General features: G+C 44.9%; 1 protein-coding gene across 4 annotated transcripts in view; it reads right to left on the reverse strand.

Annotated features, from left to right (window-relative positions):
- The window catches only part of NCOA1 (nuclear receptor coactivator 1), a 641,218-nt gene that overhangs the window by 202,061 nt on the left and 418,293 nt on the right, over window positions 1–20,864 (reverse strand). For all 4 annotated transcript variants that reach the window (XM_089688167.1, XM_089688169.1, XM_089688166.1 and 1 more), the window contains one exon: window positions 7,914–8,013. In XM_089688167.1, the coding sequence (XP_089544293.1) occupies window positions 7,914–7,996 (83 nt within the window). In that variant the 5' untranslated portion in view covers window positions 7,997–8,013. The remainder of the gene's footprint in view (window positions 1–7,913; window positions 8,014–20,864) is intronic.

Here is a 20,864-nt window from a genome sequence, read left to right on the forward strand (position 1 = left end):
TACCTCAGGCTGTGCTGTAATTAGCACATTGATAATGAAATTGATGAGGATTGTTATATTATATCTGACAGGCAGCAGAGCTCAGCGATTGGCAGAGGCTATAAAATAGGCGACAGTTCAAACAGAACATTAATATGCACCCGTCGCTTGAGCACAATAAAGTAAACCATTTAATGGGGGTTTTTTCTATGGAATTCAGACTACCAAAATTGGAAAGTGAAAATATAATGCAAAGGATCCCCATTCTCTACCATCAGAACAGCCCAGACCCCACCAAGCCTTGCATGACTACAGATGGCTATAGACAGAAGGAGCTTCCAGAATGAAGGTGGTGGGTCAGTTTTTTACACACCCAGCTTCTGATGAACTAATATGGGCCACAAATAAACAGTTTGTTTGTTTATAAAAGCTATTTCAATCCCACATGAAATTAAACAGGTTTCAGGGCATTGAATCCAAGAAAAAAATGATTGGATAGTGTGGAACATTCTGATATGGCAATGGTCAGACATTTGTATAACCCTAGAGTTCCTTCAGAAGTGGCTAGGGGTTCCTCAAGCTGTGGTTACCTAACCTCGCATTAGATGGTGCCTGCAAAGTTCCAGGTCCAATACTGGTTGGCAGAGCCAAAGACTTGACTGTAAAGATAGCATTCTGACCACCACTGTAAAGATAGCATTCTGACCACCACTGTAAAGGTAGCATTCTTCCAACTGACCACGAAGGGACATTTTTCCTTGGACCACCAATGTAGAGACATTCATCCCATTGACCACCAATACAAGGGGTATTTTCTCGATGACCACCAATGGACAACTCTTAGCAGGGGTTCTCCGAGACCTGAAAATTATTGCAAGGCTTGCTCTGGTTTAAAAACTTTGAAAAAGGCTGCTATAGATGGTTAAGTGCACTAGTTCTGTAATGTTGAAGATGATTTGCTACTCTTCCAAGTAGCTTCCTCAGCACAAATAAATGTGTCAGAATTTATACCCACATCAGTAACCCAACCCAGTCATTCTCTGCCATGTTTCCTGTAGAGGGTGCTAGGGGTTCCTTAAGCTGTGGATGATTGATCTTCCATTTAATTGTTCCTGCATAGTTCTGAGATCAATGCCACCTGACAGAGCCAGCTACTGATGAACTAATATGCACCACAAATAAATAGTTTAATTATTATGAAAGCTATTTTGATACCTTGTGACATTAAACAACTTTCATGGCCTTGAATCCAAAAGGAAAATGATTGAATAGTGTGGAAAATTCTGATATGGCAATTAGTCAGGCAAGGGTATAGACCAGCCATTCTCAACCAGGGTTACGTGGAACCCTAGATTTACTCTAGAGGTGGCTATGGGTTCCTCAAGCTTTGGTTGACTGACCTCCAAGGTGATCGTGCCTGCATATTTCCAGATCCAATACCACTTGACAGAGCCAAACGGTATGACTATAAAGGTAGCATTCTAACCCCCACTGTAAAAGGGACCATTCTTCCCATTAACCACCACGATTGTTAGGGGCATTTTCCCATGGATCACCAATGTAAGGAGCATTTACCACTGATCACCAATGTAAGGAGCATTTACCACTGATCACCAATGTAAGGGACATTCTTCCCACTGACCACCAATGTTAAGGGACATTCTTCCCACTGATCACCAATGTAAGGGACATTCTTCCCACTGACCACCAATGTTAAGGGACATTCTTCCCACTGACCACCAATGTTAAGGGACATTCTTCCCACTGATCACCAATGTAAGGGACATTTTTCCCACTGATCACCAATGTAAGGGACATTCTTCCCACTGATCACCAATGTAAGGGACAGTCTTCCCACTAACCACCAATGTAAGGAACATTCCTCCCACTAATCACCAATATAAGGGGTATTATCCCAATGACTGCCAATGGACAGATCTTAACAGGGGTTCCCTGAGACCTGAAGATTATTGAAAGGGTTAATTTGTAGTAAGGTTGGGAAAGACTGGTGATGGGTCAGAAACATTGCCCAGAATTTATACACACATCAGTAACTAAACCAGCCATTCTCAAACATGTTTCCTCCAGAGGTTGCTGGGGGTTCCTTAAGTTGTGGCTGATTGACCTTCCATTTAATAATTCTTGCATAATTCTGGGGTCAGTGACACTTGGCAGAGCCAGTGGCATGAACCCAATTAACTTTTTAGCTGTCTCTCAGGAGGGAATTCTGACCTCCAAGGAGGTATTCTCCCCACTATCCCCCAATGCAAAGGGCATTTTCCCCCAATGACCACAGACAAATTGTTTTTTGCAAGAGTTCTCTGAGACCTGAAAATTATTTCAATGGTTCCTTTGGGGTAATTCTTTACTACTTACTTTTTAGGCTATAGAAGTCAAAGTGCTGTACCCATCCAACCCATTCCCCTTTGGCAGCTTCCTATTTGTGGACCTGCCCGGCACAAGTGGGTGCATATAACTCTCTGTTGATGTCCCAAAATTCCTTTTGCTCCATGTTGATTCATGTCTGTAAGTTGTGAGGCACTGAAATTGCCATGGCATCTACAAGGGGCACAAGGCATCATTGGATGTCAGTGTTATCACAGAGCTACAGTATACCAACTTTGAATTCACAGAGAGCAAGAGGCATCATGGGATGCCAACATTATCATACAGCAATGTGCACCTGCATATATGGTTTAGGTCCAGAAACAGGAAATAGCCAAGTGGAGTTCACTGGATGGGCATGACACTGAATCTCATAGGTTTCTGGCTGATTCACACCCCAGCTAGGGGCAGTCTACAACAAGTTGTGCATCTGTGCTGATGATATTGATGTCCCATGATGCCTTGTGCTCCCGTCAAGTTGGAGTTCTGACCGCATCTAGGAATCCACAAAAAGTGCACATCTTAGGGTGGCAACACTTCCTGAGCAGTTCCCCAAGATTGCAAACAATGGTGCTATATCAGTTCTGATCAAGAAATGGACGAGAAAAAACTTTAAAAAGTTGAGTATGAAAAAGAAGTGTTCCTAGATGGTAAAAAATAGGAATGAAAGGGTATGAGAAGAATGAAGGGTTTTAAGAAGGAGACAGGTAGGTGTAAGGGAGTGTCCAGAAAGAAAAAAGAGAGCAGGGCACAAGAGAAGAGTGTTCTGGAGAGGTGAGGACCCAGGAAAGAAGAGTGTTCTGAAAAGTGGAGGACACCAGAAAGGTGAATGTTCTGGAGAGGGGAGGACAGTGGAAAGGGCAGTGTTCTGGAGAGTGGAGAACACAGGAAAGAGAAGTGTTCTGGAGAGCTGAGGACACCAGAAAGGTGAGTGTCCTAGAGAGGGGAAGGCAGCAGAAAGGTGAGTGTTCTGGAGAGTGGAGGACTCAGGAAAGAGGAGAGTTGAGCACACCAGAAAGGTGAGTGTTCTGGAGAGTGGAGGATACTGGAAAGGTAAGCGCTCTGGAGAGTGGAGAATACTAGAAAGGTTAAGCGTTCTGGAGAGTGGAGGATACTGCAAAGGTGAGTGTTCTAAAGAAGAGAGGACATCAGAAAGGTGAGTGTTCTGGAGAGGAGAGGACATCAGAAAGGTGAGTATCCTGGAGAGGGGAGCACATCAGAAAGGTGAGTGTTCTGGAGAGGGGAGGACATCAGAAAGTAGAGTGTTCTGGAGAGGGGAGGACATCAGAAAGGAGAGTGTCCTGGAAAGTGGAGGACACTGGAAAGAAGAGTGTTTTGGTGAGGAGAGGACACTGGAAAGAGGAGTGTTCCGGAGAGGAGAGGACACTGGAAAGGGGAGTGTTTTGGAGAGTGGAGGACACTGGAAAGGGGAGTGTTTTGGAGAGTGGAGGACACTGGAAAGAGGATTGTTCCGGAGAGTTGATGACACCAGAAAAGGTGAGTGTTCTGGAGAGTGGAGGACACAGGAAAGAGGATTGTTCCGGAGAGGAGAGGACACTGAAAAGGTGAGTGTTCTGAAGAGTGGAGGACACAGGAAAGAGGAGTGTTGAGGACACCACAGAGGTGAGTGTTCTGGAGAGTGGAGGACATTGGAAAGGGGAGTGTTGTGGAGAGGGGAGGACACTGGAAAGGTGAGCATTCTGAAGAGTGGAGGGCACAGGAAAGAGGAGAGTTGAGGACACCACAAAGGTGACTGTTCTGGAGAGTGGAGGACATTGGAAAGGGGAGTGTTGTGGAGAGGGGAGAACACTGGAAAGGTGAGCATTCTGGAGAGTGGAGGTACTGGAAAGGTAAGCATTCTGGAGAGTGGAGGATACTGGAAAGGTGAGTGTTCTGGAGAATAGAGGACATCCGGAAGGTGAGTGTTCTGCAGAGGAGAGGACATCAGAAAGGTGAGTATCCTGGAGAAGGGAGGACATCAGAAAGGTGAGTATCCTGGAGAAGGGAGGACATCAGAAAGATGAGTGTTCTGGAGAGTGGAGGACACTTGAAAGGGGAGTGTTTTGGAGAGGGGAGGATATTGGAAAGGGAAGTGTTGTAGAGAGGGGAGGATACTGGAAAGGTGAGTGTTCAGGAGAGGGGAGGACATCAAAAAGGTGAGTGTCCTGGAGAGAGAAAGACACAGGAAAGATGAGTGTTCTTGTTGGGGGAGGACACTCAGTAAAGGGGCGTGTCCAGTTGTGGGGGTGTTCTGGACATCCAAGTTCTACTAGAATGGAGGTGATCTGTAAAAAGTAGTGTTTTGTGAATGTGTCAGGAATGGACTCAGCACTGGTGGTGGGACTCACCTGCCGTGTGGGCTACAGTACCAGGGCTGACCAGCGGGTGCTCTCAGCAGCCAGAAGCTCACTCCTGCAGTCAGCCAACACCTGGGGCTGATTGCAGGGGGTGCATTTAAGGAATGACCAGGCCTGTGATCAGGGCCTTGGTGTATTGTTTCCCATGAGCCCCTGTACCTGGTATCCGGTGTTCCTGTTCTGCTGACTATCTGATTTGTTGCCGACCCTGCCTGATCCTGACCTCTGCTGACTTCTCCTGCTTGATCCCTGGCTTGCCTGACCATCCTTCTGCCTGATCCTCTGTTCTGTGCTGCCCATGAGTTACTGAACCCAGCTTGTGACCCTGACTATTCTCTGCCTGCTACTCCGGTACCTCGCTGCCCGCACGTTGCTGACCTGGCCTGCCTGACTACGACTGACGCTACCCAGACGATCCATCCCACACGGATCCAGTCACTACTGTCCAAACCTGCCAGCCCCTTCACATCAGGCTTTCCCCCGGTACATACCCTCGGCGGACCCCTCTACCACAGTTCGGTGCACTCAGGGGCAGCGACCTGGTCTCAGTCCTGCGCCAAGTCCATCCCCACCATCAGGGGCTCTGGTGAAAAGGCAAACTGGGGCTTAGACTCTGCTCTCTGGGGAATCCTGTTCTGTGGGTACTAGAGATCCCGCCAGGCGGTGCCTGACAGTACCTAACGGCCTGCCTGACCATTGCACCTCTCCAGCCCTGACTACGCCTGAGTTCCTGAAGCCTGCTACTTCCCTGTGTCAGTCCACACATTTCTGGTCATACCCGGATCCCTAACAGAATGGGACATGTCCTGTAGAGAGTTTAATGGGAATTGTGTTGAAATCAGGACAACCTGACCCTTGACAGGATTGATCATTTATAATTCTAAAGTGGGCCATACACTATACAATCTCCTCTGGATCTACCATCGACCATGGTAGGTCCCCCATTGTTCTCAGTGAGATCTCTCCCAGTGTATGGGCAGCCATGGCCTACAGCATGTATTACACCAAGAATTGGATCACATACACAATGATAGATTATTGTAAATAAAACAACTTGTTCCCCTGGGCTACATTACATGCCATTGATCCCAGCCCTCCGCTCAGCCTCTAAGTGCTGTTTAAATATTGTAATCGACTTGAGCAATTTTCACATTCAGAGTAGAACAAATGGCCATCGCGCAGTCCTAAATCACTGCTAAAAGCCGAAAGAACGTTAAAAACCCATTCTCATTGTTTTCTTACAGAGCGCCACATTTTGGTTAAAAATTGCAGTAACAATATAATCACTTTACAAGCCATTGTGACATTTAATATTAGAATGGTATCTAGAATCGCCTTTTTCCTGCGATCAGTGGCAAGTCACAATTTCCCGCCGGAGTGTAAATTACATTTCTTATTACTGAACTTTAAAAATTGCCTTTGGAGTGCAGCCATAATTTCCCAAAATTCACCTTCCTGCAATTCGCATACTTCCTTGATTTTTTTTTGGGGGGGGATTTTTGCAGAAACATAATGCTCATACATGAGGGGAGCGCAATTTGGCATTCACCCTGGATGATCTTGTCCCGGCACTGACAGTCAGGCTGGGGAGGAAAGCGCTAGATCAGCAATGGGCAAACTACGGCCCGGCGGACCTTTTAATCCGGCCCGCGGAGCTAGGCTCCTCTCACAGTCCGCCCTGATGACCGGTGGTGCATGAAAATCTCTGTCTCCTATGAGGATCTGTCCCCCTCGACGTATCTGCGCATGTGCCGGAGATCGCCGATCGACTGCTAATGCCTGAAACTGGCACATGCGCAGATACGTCGAGGGGGACAGATCCTCATAGGAGACAGATTTTCATGCTACACCAGAACGGCGCGGGAACACGGCGAGAGGAACGCGCGGAGCAAAGGTAAGTGAATTGACACAGGGGGGACTTAATATGGGGGATGAATTAATATGGGGAATGAATTACTATAGGGGGGATGAATTACTATGGAGGATGAATTACTATATGGGGGATGAATTACTATATGGGGGATGAATTACTATAGGGGGGATGAATTACTATAGGGGGGATGAATTACTATATGGGGGATGAATTACTATGGGGGATGAATTACTATATGGGGGATGAATTACTATGGGGGATGAATTACTATACGGGGGATGAATTACTATATGGGGGATTAATTACTATGCTTGCTATGGGGGAATATTACTATACTTACTATGGGTGACACATACACATCATTCATCTAATCTTGGTCCGGCCCCCGGGTCCAATATATGAACCCATTGCGGCCCTCAAGTCAAAAAGTTTGCCCACCCCTGCGCTAGATGATGCTGGATGTCCCTCAGCCATGAAATAAGGCGGGCAGCTTCTAATGAGAAGCTCACAGTGTGCAGTGACATCAGAGGAAGCCATTTCAGTCCAGGAGAGGAGCCGGTACAACTGTGCAAGACTGAAGGGAAGGCTGGAGGGTAGATTTAAAGTGTATCTCAACCCAAAGACAAAAATGTAATATATTGCAGATTACCGGTCCTTAGATGTGGTGGCTGCATTAGTTTTCTTTTTCCACCTTTATTTTCACTTGGTGATTCTGCCAGCAACAATTTCTGGGCGAGGATCAGACACAGGACCTGACTACAGATACCTCCTCCTTTTCTTCTCGATAATATGGAGGTCAGATTTAATGGCTGTGCACAGTAACAACGTCATTGAAAATCAGGTTGGAGATCAGATTTGATCTCTTTTGTTTCTTTTGTTCTTTATTCCTAATTCTCATGAAAATCGGAAACAGCACAACATCTGTAGGTTTCATTGATGGTGTAGTGGGCAGGATTTTTTTGAGGGTTTTCCTCCATATTTCGCCCCGCAGCAAGCAGATTGTCATCAGATAGAGACTGCGGTACAGAAGCGGCATATGGTGGATCTGTGTTGTTTTTTATACCCTGAGAGCAGAGCAGCTGCCCCGCACCCAGAACCTTTCACACACTCCGAGCTAATCAAGCATGGCCGGGATGTTTAATGTATAGGTCACAGTGAATGCAGACTTGCTCCACACTTTAACCATTAACGCTGCACTCCATCCCCGGCACAATATCTCCCTTTATCCCCACCGTGAAAGTCACATAAAAAGAAGAGTCTGTGACATGGGATGGGGCTGAACCATATCAAGTCCGCTGTCCTTCGGTGAAATAACTTACTTCTGCATGGTGTCACATGGCGAGGCTTTCCTCTTGCGCTCCTGGCTAGCAGGGTCGGTCGAACTGTCCCCAAGGCCACTCATCTTGACCTATTTCACACCTGTAGAGAGAACAGAAACCATTGTAACATTGCCAGAAATCCTGATCAGTTCAACACTATCCAGCAGACAGCAAAAAAACAAAAGATGAACGATTGGGCGGCACAGTGGCTTAGTGGTTAGCACGTCTGCCTGGCAGTAAATGGGTCATGGGTTCGATTCCTGACCATGGCACCTCCAGCATGGAGTTTGCATGTTCTCCCTGTGCTTGCATGGGTTTCCTCTCACACTCCAAAGACATGCTGGTAGGTTAATTGGCTCATGTCTAAATTGTCCCTAGTATATGAATGTGAGTTAGGGACCTTAGATTGTACACCCCTTGAGAGTTAGGGACTGATGTGAATGTACAATATATATGTAAAGCGCTGCGTAAATTGATGGTGCTATATAAGTACCTGAAATAAATAAAAAAAAATAAATGATTGATACGTTGTATTAAGCCTTTGGCCGCCAGAGCCATTTTGTTTATTACTTTGCATATAGGTTAAAATACGCAGCGGCTAAATTATTATTATACAGTATTTATAAAGCGCCAATAGTTCGCTCAGCGCTGTACATTACAAAGGGGGACAGAACATGTGACAGAACAACAATAATACAATGCAAAACATGAGGGGATTGAGGGCCCTGCTCTTTCGAGCTTACAATCTAGGAGATAAATGGTTAGCTTTTGTGCCAGGCAGTACTAGGGTCATTGGTTTGAATCCCAACTGGGGTGGACTGACAACTCATGAGGCCCCTGGCAATAGGAAACCATGGGGCCCCTCTGTCCTCGCCCACACTCAAACCATACCCAAAAAACCTATGAAAGGTACCAGGGCCATCTCATGGGGCCCCCTACTGACCCCGGGCTCTTGGGCAGTGCCCGAGTGCCTAAATGGTCAGTCCGTCCCTGATCCCAACCATGGCACCACCTGCCTAAATATAAACTGCTAAATACCTTTCCTCCTCAGCAGTTAGAACAGTCTTGGGACTTCTATCGGTGTCCAGCTGAGAACTGGTTAAAGCTTGTAGGAAGAGTTTTAATTTTGCTCTAGGAGGATACAGGACCCCTGCCCTCTGTCTGGACAGTGCTGATTGACCCTGTACTGATCCCATGCACCCTCCCAAAAACAAAAAAAAAACCTCTCTAGCAATACACACCATACTGAACATGTGCAGAGTGACTCCACGTGTTATATCTTATCAGGAGAATAAGAGGGGGGCAACTGGAAGAAGGGGAGGATCAGAAAAGACAGGATCAAACAGCCTTTTTACACAATGCAGAGGGTTAACCCCTTAGGTTTCACAGTGAGTATAACACGCATGCTATACTGCATGTTACTGTTGTGGGTTTAATAAAATTATTTCAATGGTATATATAACAAATCAAAATGTAGCAAATAAGAGAAATCCATTGTTTGGGCCCTATCTGATGACTTCACACTGGGGAGGTCACTTATATAGAGGTGGTTCCCATTCTCTTTCAACAAAACACTATAGAGTGTTTTGTTGGAAATTTGCGCCCATTCAGCCAAAACAGCACTACGGCTTACGAGCCCAGCAGATGGAATTTTGTTACATTACTTGCAGGTGGGTCATCCAGATTCCCAGTACGATCCCTGCTGGGTTTTCCACAATTCCTTGCAGAAACCCTGCCGGGTCCTCCAGGATTCCCAGTGGGATCCCTGCCAGATCTTCCTGAATTCCTAGCAGAATACTTGCAGCGTCCTCCAGGATTCCCAGTGGGATCCCTGCATGGTCTTGCAGAATTTCACGCAGGAATCTTGCTGGTTCCTCCAGGTTTCCCAGTGGGATCTCTGCAAGGTCTATCATAAGTGCTTGCAGGAATCCTGCTGGGTCCTCCGGGATTCCCACTGGGATCCCTGCCAGGTCTTACGGATTTCCTAGCAGAATCCCTGCCGACTCCTCCAGGATTCCCAGTAGGATCCCTGCTGGATCTTCCAGATTTCCTTGCAGGATCCCTGCTGGGTCTTTCAGATTTCCATGCAGGAACCTTGCTAGGTCTTCCAGATTTCCTTGCAGGAACTCTGGAGGGTCTTCCAGATTTCCATGCAGGAACCCTGCTGGGTCTTCCAGATTTCCATGCAGGAACTCTGCCGGGTCTTCCAGATTTCCATGCAGGAACCCAGCTGGGTCTTCCATATTTCCATGCAGGAACCCTGCTGGATCTTCCAATTTCCATGCAGGAACCCTGCTGGATCTTCCAATTTCCATGCAGGAACCCTGCCAGGTCTACCAGATTTCCTGGCAGGAATCTTGCCAGGTCTTCCAGATTTCCTTGCAGGAACGCTGCTGAGAATTCCAGAATTCCAGCTACCTAAGAGCAAAAGATCCATAATATTTACCTGCCAGTTGACTGTTTGTTGCCAACCCAGATTAACCAGACTACGCTCTTGCCTTCTGTGACTTTTGCCTGGACCCAACTACTCTTTTTTTCAACCATACTGTGAAGATTCCCTTCTGTCCCAGTAAGCCTTTGGTGGGGTGATCCTGAGGGTTACAACCCTTTTGCCAGTTTGCAGCAATAAAAAACAGAGGCCACTAGGGTTTCCAGCCCATGGCCACCATTAGAAGCTCTGGTGAAGGCAAACTAGTGCTTAGACTCCATGCCTTGGGTAAGCCTGCGTCAGGGGGCACCATAACTTATCTAGAGGATGATGGTTATACCATCCACCAGATTCCTGAATTATATGGAAACTCCACTCAGGGCCAAGATGAAGAGAACGCAAAAGAGGTGGCCACGTTGGGTATTTCAGCAGGATGGGAGCACAAAAAGTGCAGGACCTCCAATCCTGCTAATTTAGTTCACAGCTTATGGAGAAGAGCGCACTTTGGCCTTTTCAGTTTGGGTGCTAAACTTACTTATGGCAAGAGTAGGACCTGCTCGTAATGATAGCAACAAGTAGATTAAGCAGGAACTGCATTGCTAGAGCCCACCACAGAACCTGAAACCCAATAAAACTTGAAATTATTATTTTTTTTGCAGACTGACTCTTTAAACTGTCAGTTGCTTCATGTAAGAAGATCTTTCTCTAAAGCACACATGGTAGCCAGGCCGCCTGTAGCTGGTATCTCTCTAGAAGCCTCTAAGACAGAATCTGTGTTTTTTATGTTACATAAGAGTGACTGCTCTGAATCTAGCCTGACAGGTTGTACCCTAGATCTATATTCACTTCAAACGAAAACCAAGTACTGCTGAAGAGTTGGCACGCTATATTCCAAATGATCAGCATCTGCTGCGTTGTGCGCACCTTACTGGCCTCTTGCAGACACAGTAAACCATTTAACCCTCTTCAATGCAAAATAGAAGAAAATTCTCATGAGACCGCTGAGGTTTACTATTGCAGATCTGATTTTGGTGTCAATACAGTGCTGGGCTGCACTCCGTACAGCACTGCAACTGATGTAGCAGGACGGTTTTAGTACTGACAGCAATGGATGGCTCCATGCAAAACAGCAGTAGGGTGATGAAAAGTCTTCAGCACTCAACCAAAGATAGAAGATTCTCACGTGTATGATTGGTGAATAACTCAAACACAGCCAACTGTTTGAGGCTTTGCAAGTTCTCTTCCTGAAAGAAAAGGTTTAATTCCCATTTTATTCCCCAGAGCACAAAGTATACAGTATATTGTTTTTGTCCCATCTTCCTACATGCTGTGGAAGGCTAGCTACATGGTCAGAAAGGACATCAACCCCCCCACCCACCCAGGACCTTCTGACAGCACTGCTAGCTGATACTTGCATTGATAACCTGCATTTGTCTCAGGCAACATTTGCCCAACACAGTCCCCCCTGCATTCTAGCATCTAATCTTCTTGTCTCAGGAAAGTGTTTGGAGCTGGACACAAGCATTAATAATTACTGCAGCTGTCTCCTTGCTAGATGTGTTGTTGGACGGCCATTGCGGGAGGAGTGGTGTCATGTAGTGTAAGTAGCCTTCCACAACATGTAGGATGATAGGACAAAGTACTACATAGACTTTGTCCTCCAGTGGAGAGAAAACCATAATAAATAAATGAAACAAGCATTCTTCTTTAAGGGGACACATTGACCTCGTCACTGTGTTGCCTTGAGGAAGGAACCATTTAAGGCCCAAAAAATGTTGGCTGTGGTTGACATATGTGATGTTTCATGCATAAAATCATGAGAATCTTTAAATTAAGTGCTGACTCATCATCCTGGGGTGAGGAACGGCAATCTAAAATTTTGGGGATCTGGCAATATTGGGCTAAATCATTTGTACAATGTGAACGTTAATTTCATCCCACTTCGTAAATGTTCCACTTTCCATTTTCCACCTTCACGGTGTGCATGGATAATTTGATCCACATTCTTTCTTCCAATGGGTATGTCCACACATATTAATGTCTTTTATGGCCAGAGGTAAAGGGGATAATGGGTCTATAGGCCCTAACTGTCCCTCCTCCATTCTTTGCCCCTCCTTAGTCTCCCCTCTCTTTGGCCTTTATTTACAGACCTCTATAAATAATTGTACTATTTTGTTATATGGCCAAAAGGTAAATAGGATAAAGGGTCCCATAGTCCCCAACTGTCCCTTGTCCCATCTTACTTATCCTTTATATACAGATCTGTATAAACAAACAATTGTACTATTTTCTTATATGGTCAAATGTAAAGAGGATGAAGGGTCCCATAGGCCACAACTGCCCCTTGCCCCATCTTACTTATCCTTTATATACAGATTTGTATAAATAATTGTACTATTTTCTTATATGGTCCAATTTAAAGAGGATGAAGGGTCCATAGGCCACAACTGCCCCTTGCCCCATCTTCCTTATCCTTTATATACAGATCTGTATAAATAATTGTACTATTTTCTTATATGGTGCAATTTAAAGAGGATGAAGGGTCCATAGGCCACAACTGTCCCTTGCCCCTCCTTCGTCATCTCTTGTTTCGGCCTTATGTACAGACATGTATAAATAATTGTGCTATTTTTTTATATGGTCAAAGGTAAAGAGGATGAAGGGTCCATATGCCCAGCTGTCCTTTGCCCCATCTTAGTCATCTCTCTTTCTGGTCTTATGTACAGACCTGTATAATTACTTGTACTATTTTCTTATATGGCCAAAGGTAAAGAGGATGAAGGGTCCACAGGCCCCAGCTGTCCCTTGCCCCGCCTTAGTCATCCCTCTTATTGGCCTTCTATACATGTATAATAAAATTGTACTATCTTGCATTTTGGTTTTATATTACAGATATCGACAAGTATTTCTTCCCACCACTAACAGAATGGCGCCAGCTCACACGTATTATAATACAAGTGGTTGTGGTATTCATGACATGCGTTATGCAGTAAAGACTTTCAATACAATATCTCCCTTGGGGAGCCGCTCCTCCCTGAATGAGTGGGTGCTGATCATAGAAACCCAGTAAGAGTGCAGTGAACAGAGAGCAGCTTTTATTTTCAGCATTTGTGTAGAGTCTATATATTATACAGAGCTTTACAAAGCACGTTGACCCACTCACATTACTCCATCAAAGGGGCTCACGGGTCAAAGCCCAACTGAACTATCAGTTTAAATCAGCTAAATACATTCCAGATGCACCAAAACAAAAGAACGCAAGACATCTTGGGTCGTTTTCCTTAGAAAGCAGCCACAGCCCAAGTAGAAAAGCCTGCCCTGTGCCAGTAGGCTGTACAAAAAGACCCTTGCTCTCTGTGTGGAAGGAGCAATCTCTTTTCAGAGGTCTGATGCGCCAGTACTAAAGTTCTCCAATCAGAAAAACCAATACTCCCTGCCAGGGGCGGACTGACAACTCATGGGGCCCCCGGGCAATAGGGGATCATGGGGCTTCTGTGTCCTTTCCCCAAGCTCAAAAAAGCCTATGAAAAAGGTACCAGGGGCATCTCATGGCCCCGGGCCCTCGGGCAGTGCCCGAGTTTCCAAATGGTCAGTCCGCCCCTGCTCCCTGCTGTTTGGAGAGCTCTAGCTCAGATTCAGCAGGGGCTGTGTGTTAGACCTCTGCAGAGAGACCACTACTTCTATACAGTGAGCAAACGGTCATGGTGCGTTGGCTGAAAAAGAAAAAAAAAAACTTATTCAAGCAGCCATAATGGCCATGGGTAAAATATCTTCTATTTCAATGCTGAACCTAAAAAGTGAAGACTTACTAACTCAAAAAAGTGAAGATTTGTTGTGCTCCCTAAAGAAATTACCTATGTCAGGAGTTCCTCCAGAAAAAAAAGCAGAGCTGTGCCGTTCAAAAGCAAAAATGGTTGGGAAATGTTCTGCCGCCTGGTGGTTACAGAAAGCGGGGTCGCCGAGTGCAGTGGGCGGCCTGGCAAGGAGCTGGGGTTGATGGATGCCCCCTTTATCTCAGTCTACAAACTGAGGAAAGAGCTTTTGTTTTGTCAAGGGAGAACTTATAAGTTCCCGCACACACTGCCAGCTAATGGACTGGAATCAATAAGAGCAAATGATGTGTTTTATAGCACTTCAGTGCTGTCTGCTACAAGGCCTCTGATAAGCACCCTAAATTACCTGCCTTTAATTTTCCTCTTGACCTAGTTGGCATCCTTACGATATGCGCTTATCCATCAAGTACAAGTGCACACTGTACTATTGTCTGCATCAGCCAATCATGTTTTACCTTTCAGAGCTTATTTGCGCCACCTCCATTTCTATTTATTGTATTACATTTTACAGTTTAGGTAAAAATTAAGGACTATTTAAAATACATTCTATTCAGGTGACCTTATTCCTACTTAATGACCTGTCAAAAATCTAAAATTTTGCAGGCAAAAGCCCAGAAAATGCAAATGCTTAATTGCAGTGTTTTTCCTTTCCAGAAATCATTTTTTTATTTACTTACAATGTTAGAAAAGTTGACTAATCCAGGAAGAGTCGATTTCTTAGCACAGCCCCTCCTACCACGTCAAAGCCCTCTCTTCTTCTGGGAGTGTCTGATTACTGTCTGTGCTGGACCAACTCCTCCACACTTTCCTTCACCTCTCCACATAAAGAAGGAGAGAAGGGGAATACTATGGAACAGGCATTCTCAACCAGGGTTCCTTCAGAGGTTGCTAGGAGTACCTTAAGCTGTGGCTGATTGACCTCCAATCTGAGGGTTTCTGTAAAGTTCTGGGGTCAATACCACTTGGCAGAGCCAGGTGCAAGACACCAATGATCACCAATGGACAGGTTTTAGCAAGGGTTCCTCAAGACCCAAAATTATTTCAATGTCCACCACTTTAAAGGGTACATTCTTCCCACTGACCTCCAATGTAAGGAACATTATTCTCATTGACCACCAATGAACTGGTTTTAGCAAAGGTTCCTCAAGACATGCAAATTATTTCAAGAGTCCCACCACTTTAAAGGGTACATTCTTCCCACTGACCTCCAATGTAAGGAACATTATTCTCATTGACCACCAATGAACTGGTTTTAGCAAAGGTTCCTCAAGACATGCAAATTATTTAAAGAGTCCCACCACTGTAAAGGGGGCATTTTTCCTAATGATCGCCAATGTAATGGACATTATTCTCATTGACCACCAATGAACTGGTTTTAGCAAAGGTTCCTCAAGACATGCAAATTATTTCAAAGGTCCCACCACTGTAAAGGGGGCATTCTTCCTACTGACCACCAATGTAAGGGACATTTTTCTCAATGGTCACTAATAAGCTGGTTTTAGCAAGTGTTCTTAAAGGTCTGAAATTTATTTTAAGGGTTCTACTACTGTAAATAAAACATTCTTCCCACTGACCACCAATGTAAGGGACTTTATTCACCAAGTAACTGGTTTTTAGCAAGGTTTCCTCAAGACCTGAAACATATTGCAAAGATTCTGTCACTGTAATGGGGGCATAATTCCCACTGATCACCAATGTAGGGGGCATTTTCTAACCGACCACCAATGAACTGATTTTAACAAAGGTTCCTCAAGATCTGAAAATTATTTCAAGGGTTCCGCCACTGTAAAGGGACATTCTTCCCACTGACCACCACAGTAAGGAGCATTCTTCCTACTGACCACCAATGTAAATGTCATTTTTCTCACTGACCACCAATGACCTAGTTTTAGCAAGGATTAGCAAGTTTTAGCAAGGATTCTCCAAGACCTGAAATTATTTAAGGGGCTCCACCACTGTAAAGGAGGTATTTTTCACACGAATAACCACCAAGGGTTTCTCTGGGTTAAAAGCATTTAGAAAGATGGCCACTTGACAACCCTAAATCTGCTGGGGCTGCTTACATCACAATAAAGATGGTGTCTTCCAGCAGCAGTATCAAGGCTTTTGAATGTCTATACAAGGGAGACTTTTACTTGTTAATTGCATGCATAACATAGAATAAATGTAGATGTAAAATCTGTTAAAATAGGAAAATGTTTATTGAAACAAATAATCTGGAAACAGGGTCTCTAAGTGTACTAAAGACTTTTTGTAGGTTTAAATAGACCATGGGAGGGTTAAAGCCTCTGTCCTTAAAGTTGGAAAAGAAGAAAGAAAGGAGCGCCCAGTATCCAAAAAGATGCGAATTGGAAGGTAGGAAGAAAGGTGTTTATTGAAAGTAGTGAACAGGGGCGGACTGACAACTCATGGGGCCCCTGGGCAATAGAGGATCATGGGGCCCCTGTGTCCTTGCCCAAACTCAAAAAAGCCTATTAAAAAGGTACCAGGGGCATCTCATGGGGCCCCCTACTGAACCCGGGCCCTCGGGCAGTGCCCGAGTTTCCAAATGGTCAGTCCGCCCCTGGTAGTGAAATACATCAAGCTATTAAATGGGAAAAAGTTCCCATGCTGGATTTAGGTTTGCAAGGTATCAGAGAGCAGATTGACAGCTGTGGTTGCAGGAGCAGCATTCCCGAAACGCGTTGGCTCAATGTACTTATCTCTAAACACCTTTCAACTTACCTTCTAATTTGCATATTTTTGAACACCGGATGCTCCTTTCTTCCTACTTTTCCCAAGTCTACACGTGGAAACAACCATAGGCTGTACCAAAAAGCAGCCCAAACCCCAAGAGGTTTCATTGTCATTATCTCAGACTGTTGTTAACGGGAATGTTCCCTAAAGTGAAAGTCACCCTCACCATTTCTCTCACTTCATAGTCCAGGAGAGAAAGTGGTGATCCAGAATCTTACAGTTTCTATTGGGAGTCTTAAAGTGCTAGTAAACTTTTTTTTTATTTTACTTACAGGTAAGTTTATAATAAAGCTTACCTGTAGGTAAAATGAATATCTCCTAAACGTACACAGTTTAGGAGAAATTCTCTCTTTTTTAAGCCAGCGCATGCGCTCTGAAAGAACGGCATATCCATGAGCTGTGTGCCGTGGCCTTGGACTCCTGCGCACATGCGTGGGAGTGACGTCATCGCGTTCCAACCTGTCAGACGGCCGGAGCTTGTGAACCCGGAAGGAAAATGGGTGCAGATGGAAGCCTCTACAGCGCTGACAGTGCACCACTGGAGGGCTTCGTTTTAAGATACGTTTTACATAATGTGCTAGTATGTGATGCATATGAGTACATTATGACACCCATCCTCTGGAACTCCCTGCCCCAACCCATCAGATTATCACCTACTCTCCTCTCCTTTAGGCGCACCCTGAAAACCCATCTCTTCAGGGAAGCCTAACCCACCCCCTGCTAACCTGCCGACCTCCTCCACTCTTCCTACCACTCCGTCCCCCACAGCTATCTCCTCCTGTGCCACCATCCCCTCCCTCCTAGATTGTAAGCAGGACCCTCGATCCCCTCATGTTTTGCATTGTATTGGTATTGTTCTGTCACATGTTCTGTCCCCCATTGTAATGTACAGCGCTGAGCGAACTATTGGCGCTTTATAAATACTGTATAATAATAATAATAATAATTGTGTTGCAGGGGACTTTTTTTCTCCCTTTACTGCCTGTTCACTACTGCTTTAAGATGGGATTTAACTTCAATTCCTGTTGTGTCACAGGGACACAGACTGCAAAAAAAATGAATATATAAAAAAGAGGGTTTTAACCATCATCTAAAAAAAATTAATACATTTTGGCAATAGACACACTTTAATCTTGTTCTATGAGAAAACGCAGCATGCTGTGATGACATAAAATGCATGAACAAGCCTAAAAAGATGCCAATATAGCAATTTTCAGATTTCATGACGGAGGAAGTGAAAGAAGAGGAAATGTCCTAATGTGATGTAGAAAATGCACATAAAACCCATAAAAAATGATGTAAGACGTACATGAAATGCATAGAAAATGTATGGCGCTGTTTCAAAAATATGTCAAAATGCATTTGCGTTGTTCTGTAGCGTGTTTTGAATGCAGGCAGTGTGAATGAGACCTCAGATGCTGCAAAGACATTGCTTACTATGCGTAACTATACAAGATAGATGAGAGAGACTGACTCTGACCAAACCAGTAAGGCCTACAAGACAGCCTGAATACAGCATGATGTGGGCACTATCCATCAACTCAAAGAAAACAAAAATCATGGTGTTCCAAAAGGCAGAACTAATAAATTAAGGGTTCCTCCTATACAAAAACTGCACTTGTGATTAACAGTTACATGTACCTTGGCCTAGAAATTACCCTAACCAGAAGTTTTCAGCCAACCCTAGAGGTTCTGAAAGATAAGACATGCAGCACCTTCTATGTCATCAGGAGACAGCTGTACAATCTAAAACCACCAGCTTGACTTGGCTGGAAATCCTTGACAGTGTCATTACATCAATCCTCCATTATGGAAGTGAAGTATGGGGCCATATCATTTACCCAGATCAACCCAAATGGGACTCGGACATAGTCCACCTGGAATTCTGCAAGCACTCCCTCCATGTCCATTGGAGCACCTCCAACAATGCTTGCTGGGCAGATTCCCTTTACTGCTTATAGCACAGCAGGAGAACTATCATACTGGGACCACCTACAAAACCGCAACCTCATACCATCATAAAACCTTACTGACCAACGACGACCAGTCCAAGCCATGTGGCTTGTGACAGCTCATCAGAACCTTATCCATCCAAAACGCCCAACAAATCCACCTGAGAAAACCTCAAATAAAATATTTAATGAATGATTCCAAAAGAGAAATATGTCAGAGAATGGAGAAATGAAATAACAATATCGCAGAAAAAAACTACTTACCAGTTGCTACATAAAAACTACAAACTGGCCCCATACCGAGATGCTACAAAACTTCAAAGAGAGACTGACAGACCCTGACTCTGTACAGATTGAGCACCCACAGCCTGGAAATTGAATCAGGATAGCACAGACAGACCTACAGGTCCAAGAAAAGTACACTGTGACAGCAGTGTGACCAGGAGGTCCTGGAGGATGAGGACCACTTCCTGCTACAGGGCCCTAAGTACTCAGCAAATATAGACGCCCATTTCCAGTGACACTCTGCTATCATCCTGAAGTTCACTTCTATAAAAGAGACTCCAAATTCTACAGGGAGAAATGGAACCAATGGTGAAAATAGCTGTTAAATGCTACAGCATGTCACAGACATTACCTATCTGGATCTGCCTATAGCCTCCTTTATATTATCCCTTACTCCCCATCAAACCCAATGAAACCCAAACTCCTCAATTGATTTGGCAATGCTAAAATGTTTAGAACTGCTAAAAAAGCTTATTGAGGGAGAGAGATCAGAAGAGAGAGAGAGAGGAAAGAGAGATCAGAGGAGAGAGAGAGAGAGGAAAGAGAGATCAGAGGAGAGAGAAATCAGAGGAGAGAGAGGGATCAGAGAGGAGAGAAAGCGAAGAGAGGGATCAGAGGAGAGAGAGAGGGATCAGAGGACAGAGAGAGGAGAGATCAGAGAGGAGAGAGATCACAGGGGAGAGAGAAAGATCAGAGGAGAGAGAGTGAGAGAGACCAGATAAGAGAGAAATCAGAGGAGAGAGAGGGATCAGAGAGGAGAGAAAGCGAAGAGAGGGATCAGAGGAGAGAGAGAGAAGGATCAGAGGACAGAGAGATCAGAGAGGAGAGAGAGATCACAGGGGAGAGAGAGATCAGAGGAGAGAGTGAGAGAGACCAGATAAGAGAGAGATCAGGGGAGAGAGAGAGACCAGAGGAGAGAGAGAGAGACCAGAGGGGAGAGAGAGAGAAATCAGAGGAGAGAGAGAGAGAAATCAGAGGAGAGAGAGAGAGAGAGAGAGAGATCAGAGGAGAGAGAGGGTCCAGAGGAGAGAGAGAGAGATCAGAGGAAAAAGAGGGGAGAGAGAGAAGATAGATCAGAGGAGGGCAAGGGAACAGAGAAGATAGAGAAAGCAGAGAGAGGGATGAGAGAGAGAAAAGAAGAGAACAAAACAGAAGAGAGAGAGGGTGGAGAGAGAGATCAGAGAAGAGAGAAAGGGGAGCGAAAAAGAGAGAGAGGAGTGAGAGAGAGATCAGAGGATCGAGAGAGGGGAGAGAGAGAAGAGAGAGAGGAGGGAGAGAGACGAGAGACAGAGAAGAGAGACAGATCAGAGGAGAGAGAGAGAAGAGAGAGATCAGAGGAAAGGGGGGGGGGATCAGAGGAGAGTGAGAGAAAAGAGATCAGAGGAGAGAAACAAGAGAGATATCAGAGGAGAGGGTGGAGAGAGATCAGAGGATAGAAAGAAAGGAGAGAGAGAGAGATTGGAGGACAGAGAAAAATTAGAGAGATGAGAGGTGAGATGAGAAAGAGAGACCAGAGGAGAGAGAAATGAGAGATCAGAGAAAAGAGATAGAAAAAAAAGAATAAGAGACAATGGAGAGAAAAATTAGAGGGAGAGAAGACAGCGAGAGAAAAGAAAAAAAGAAAGAAGAGAAATAAAAGAAAATAAAAAAGAAAAGGAAGGGAAGATGGACAGATGAGGGAAATGAGAGGGAACAGAAAACTTATAGAAGAAAAATA

The sequence above is a fragment of the Staurois parvus genome, unplaced genomic scaffold (genome assembly GCF_062004578.1).
Source record: "Staurois parvus isolate SC_StPar_1 unplaced genomic scaffold, SC_StPar_1.0 ptg000448l, whole genome shotgun sequence".
Lineage (NCBI taxonomy): Eukaryota > Metazoa > Chordata > Amphibia > Anura > Ranidae > Staurois > Staurois parvus.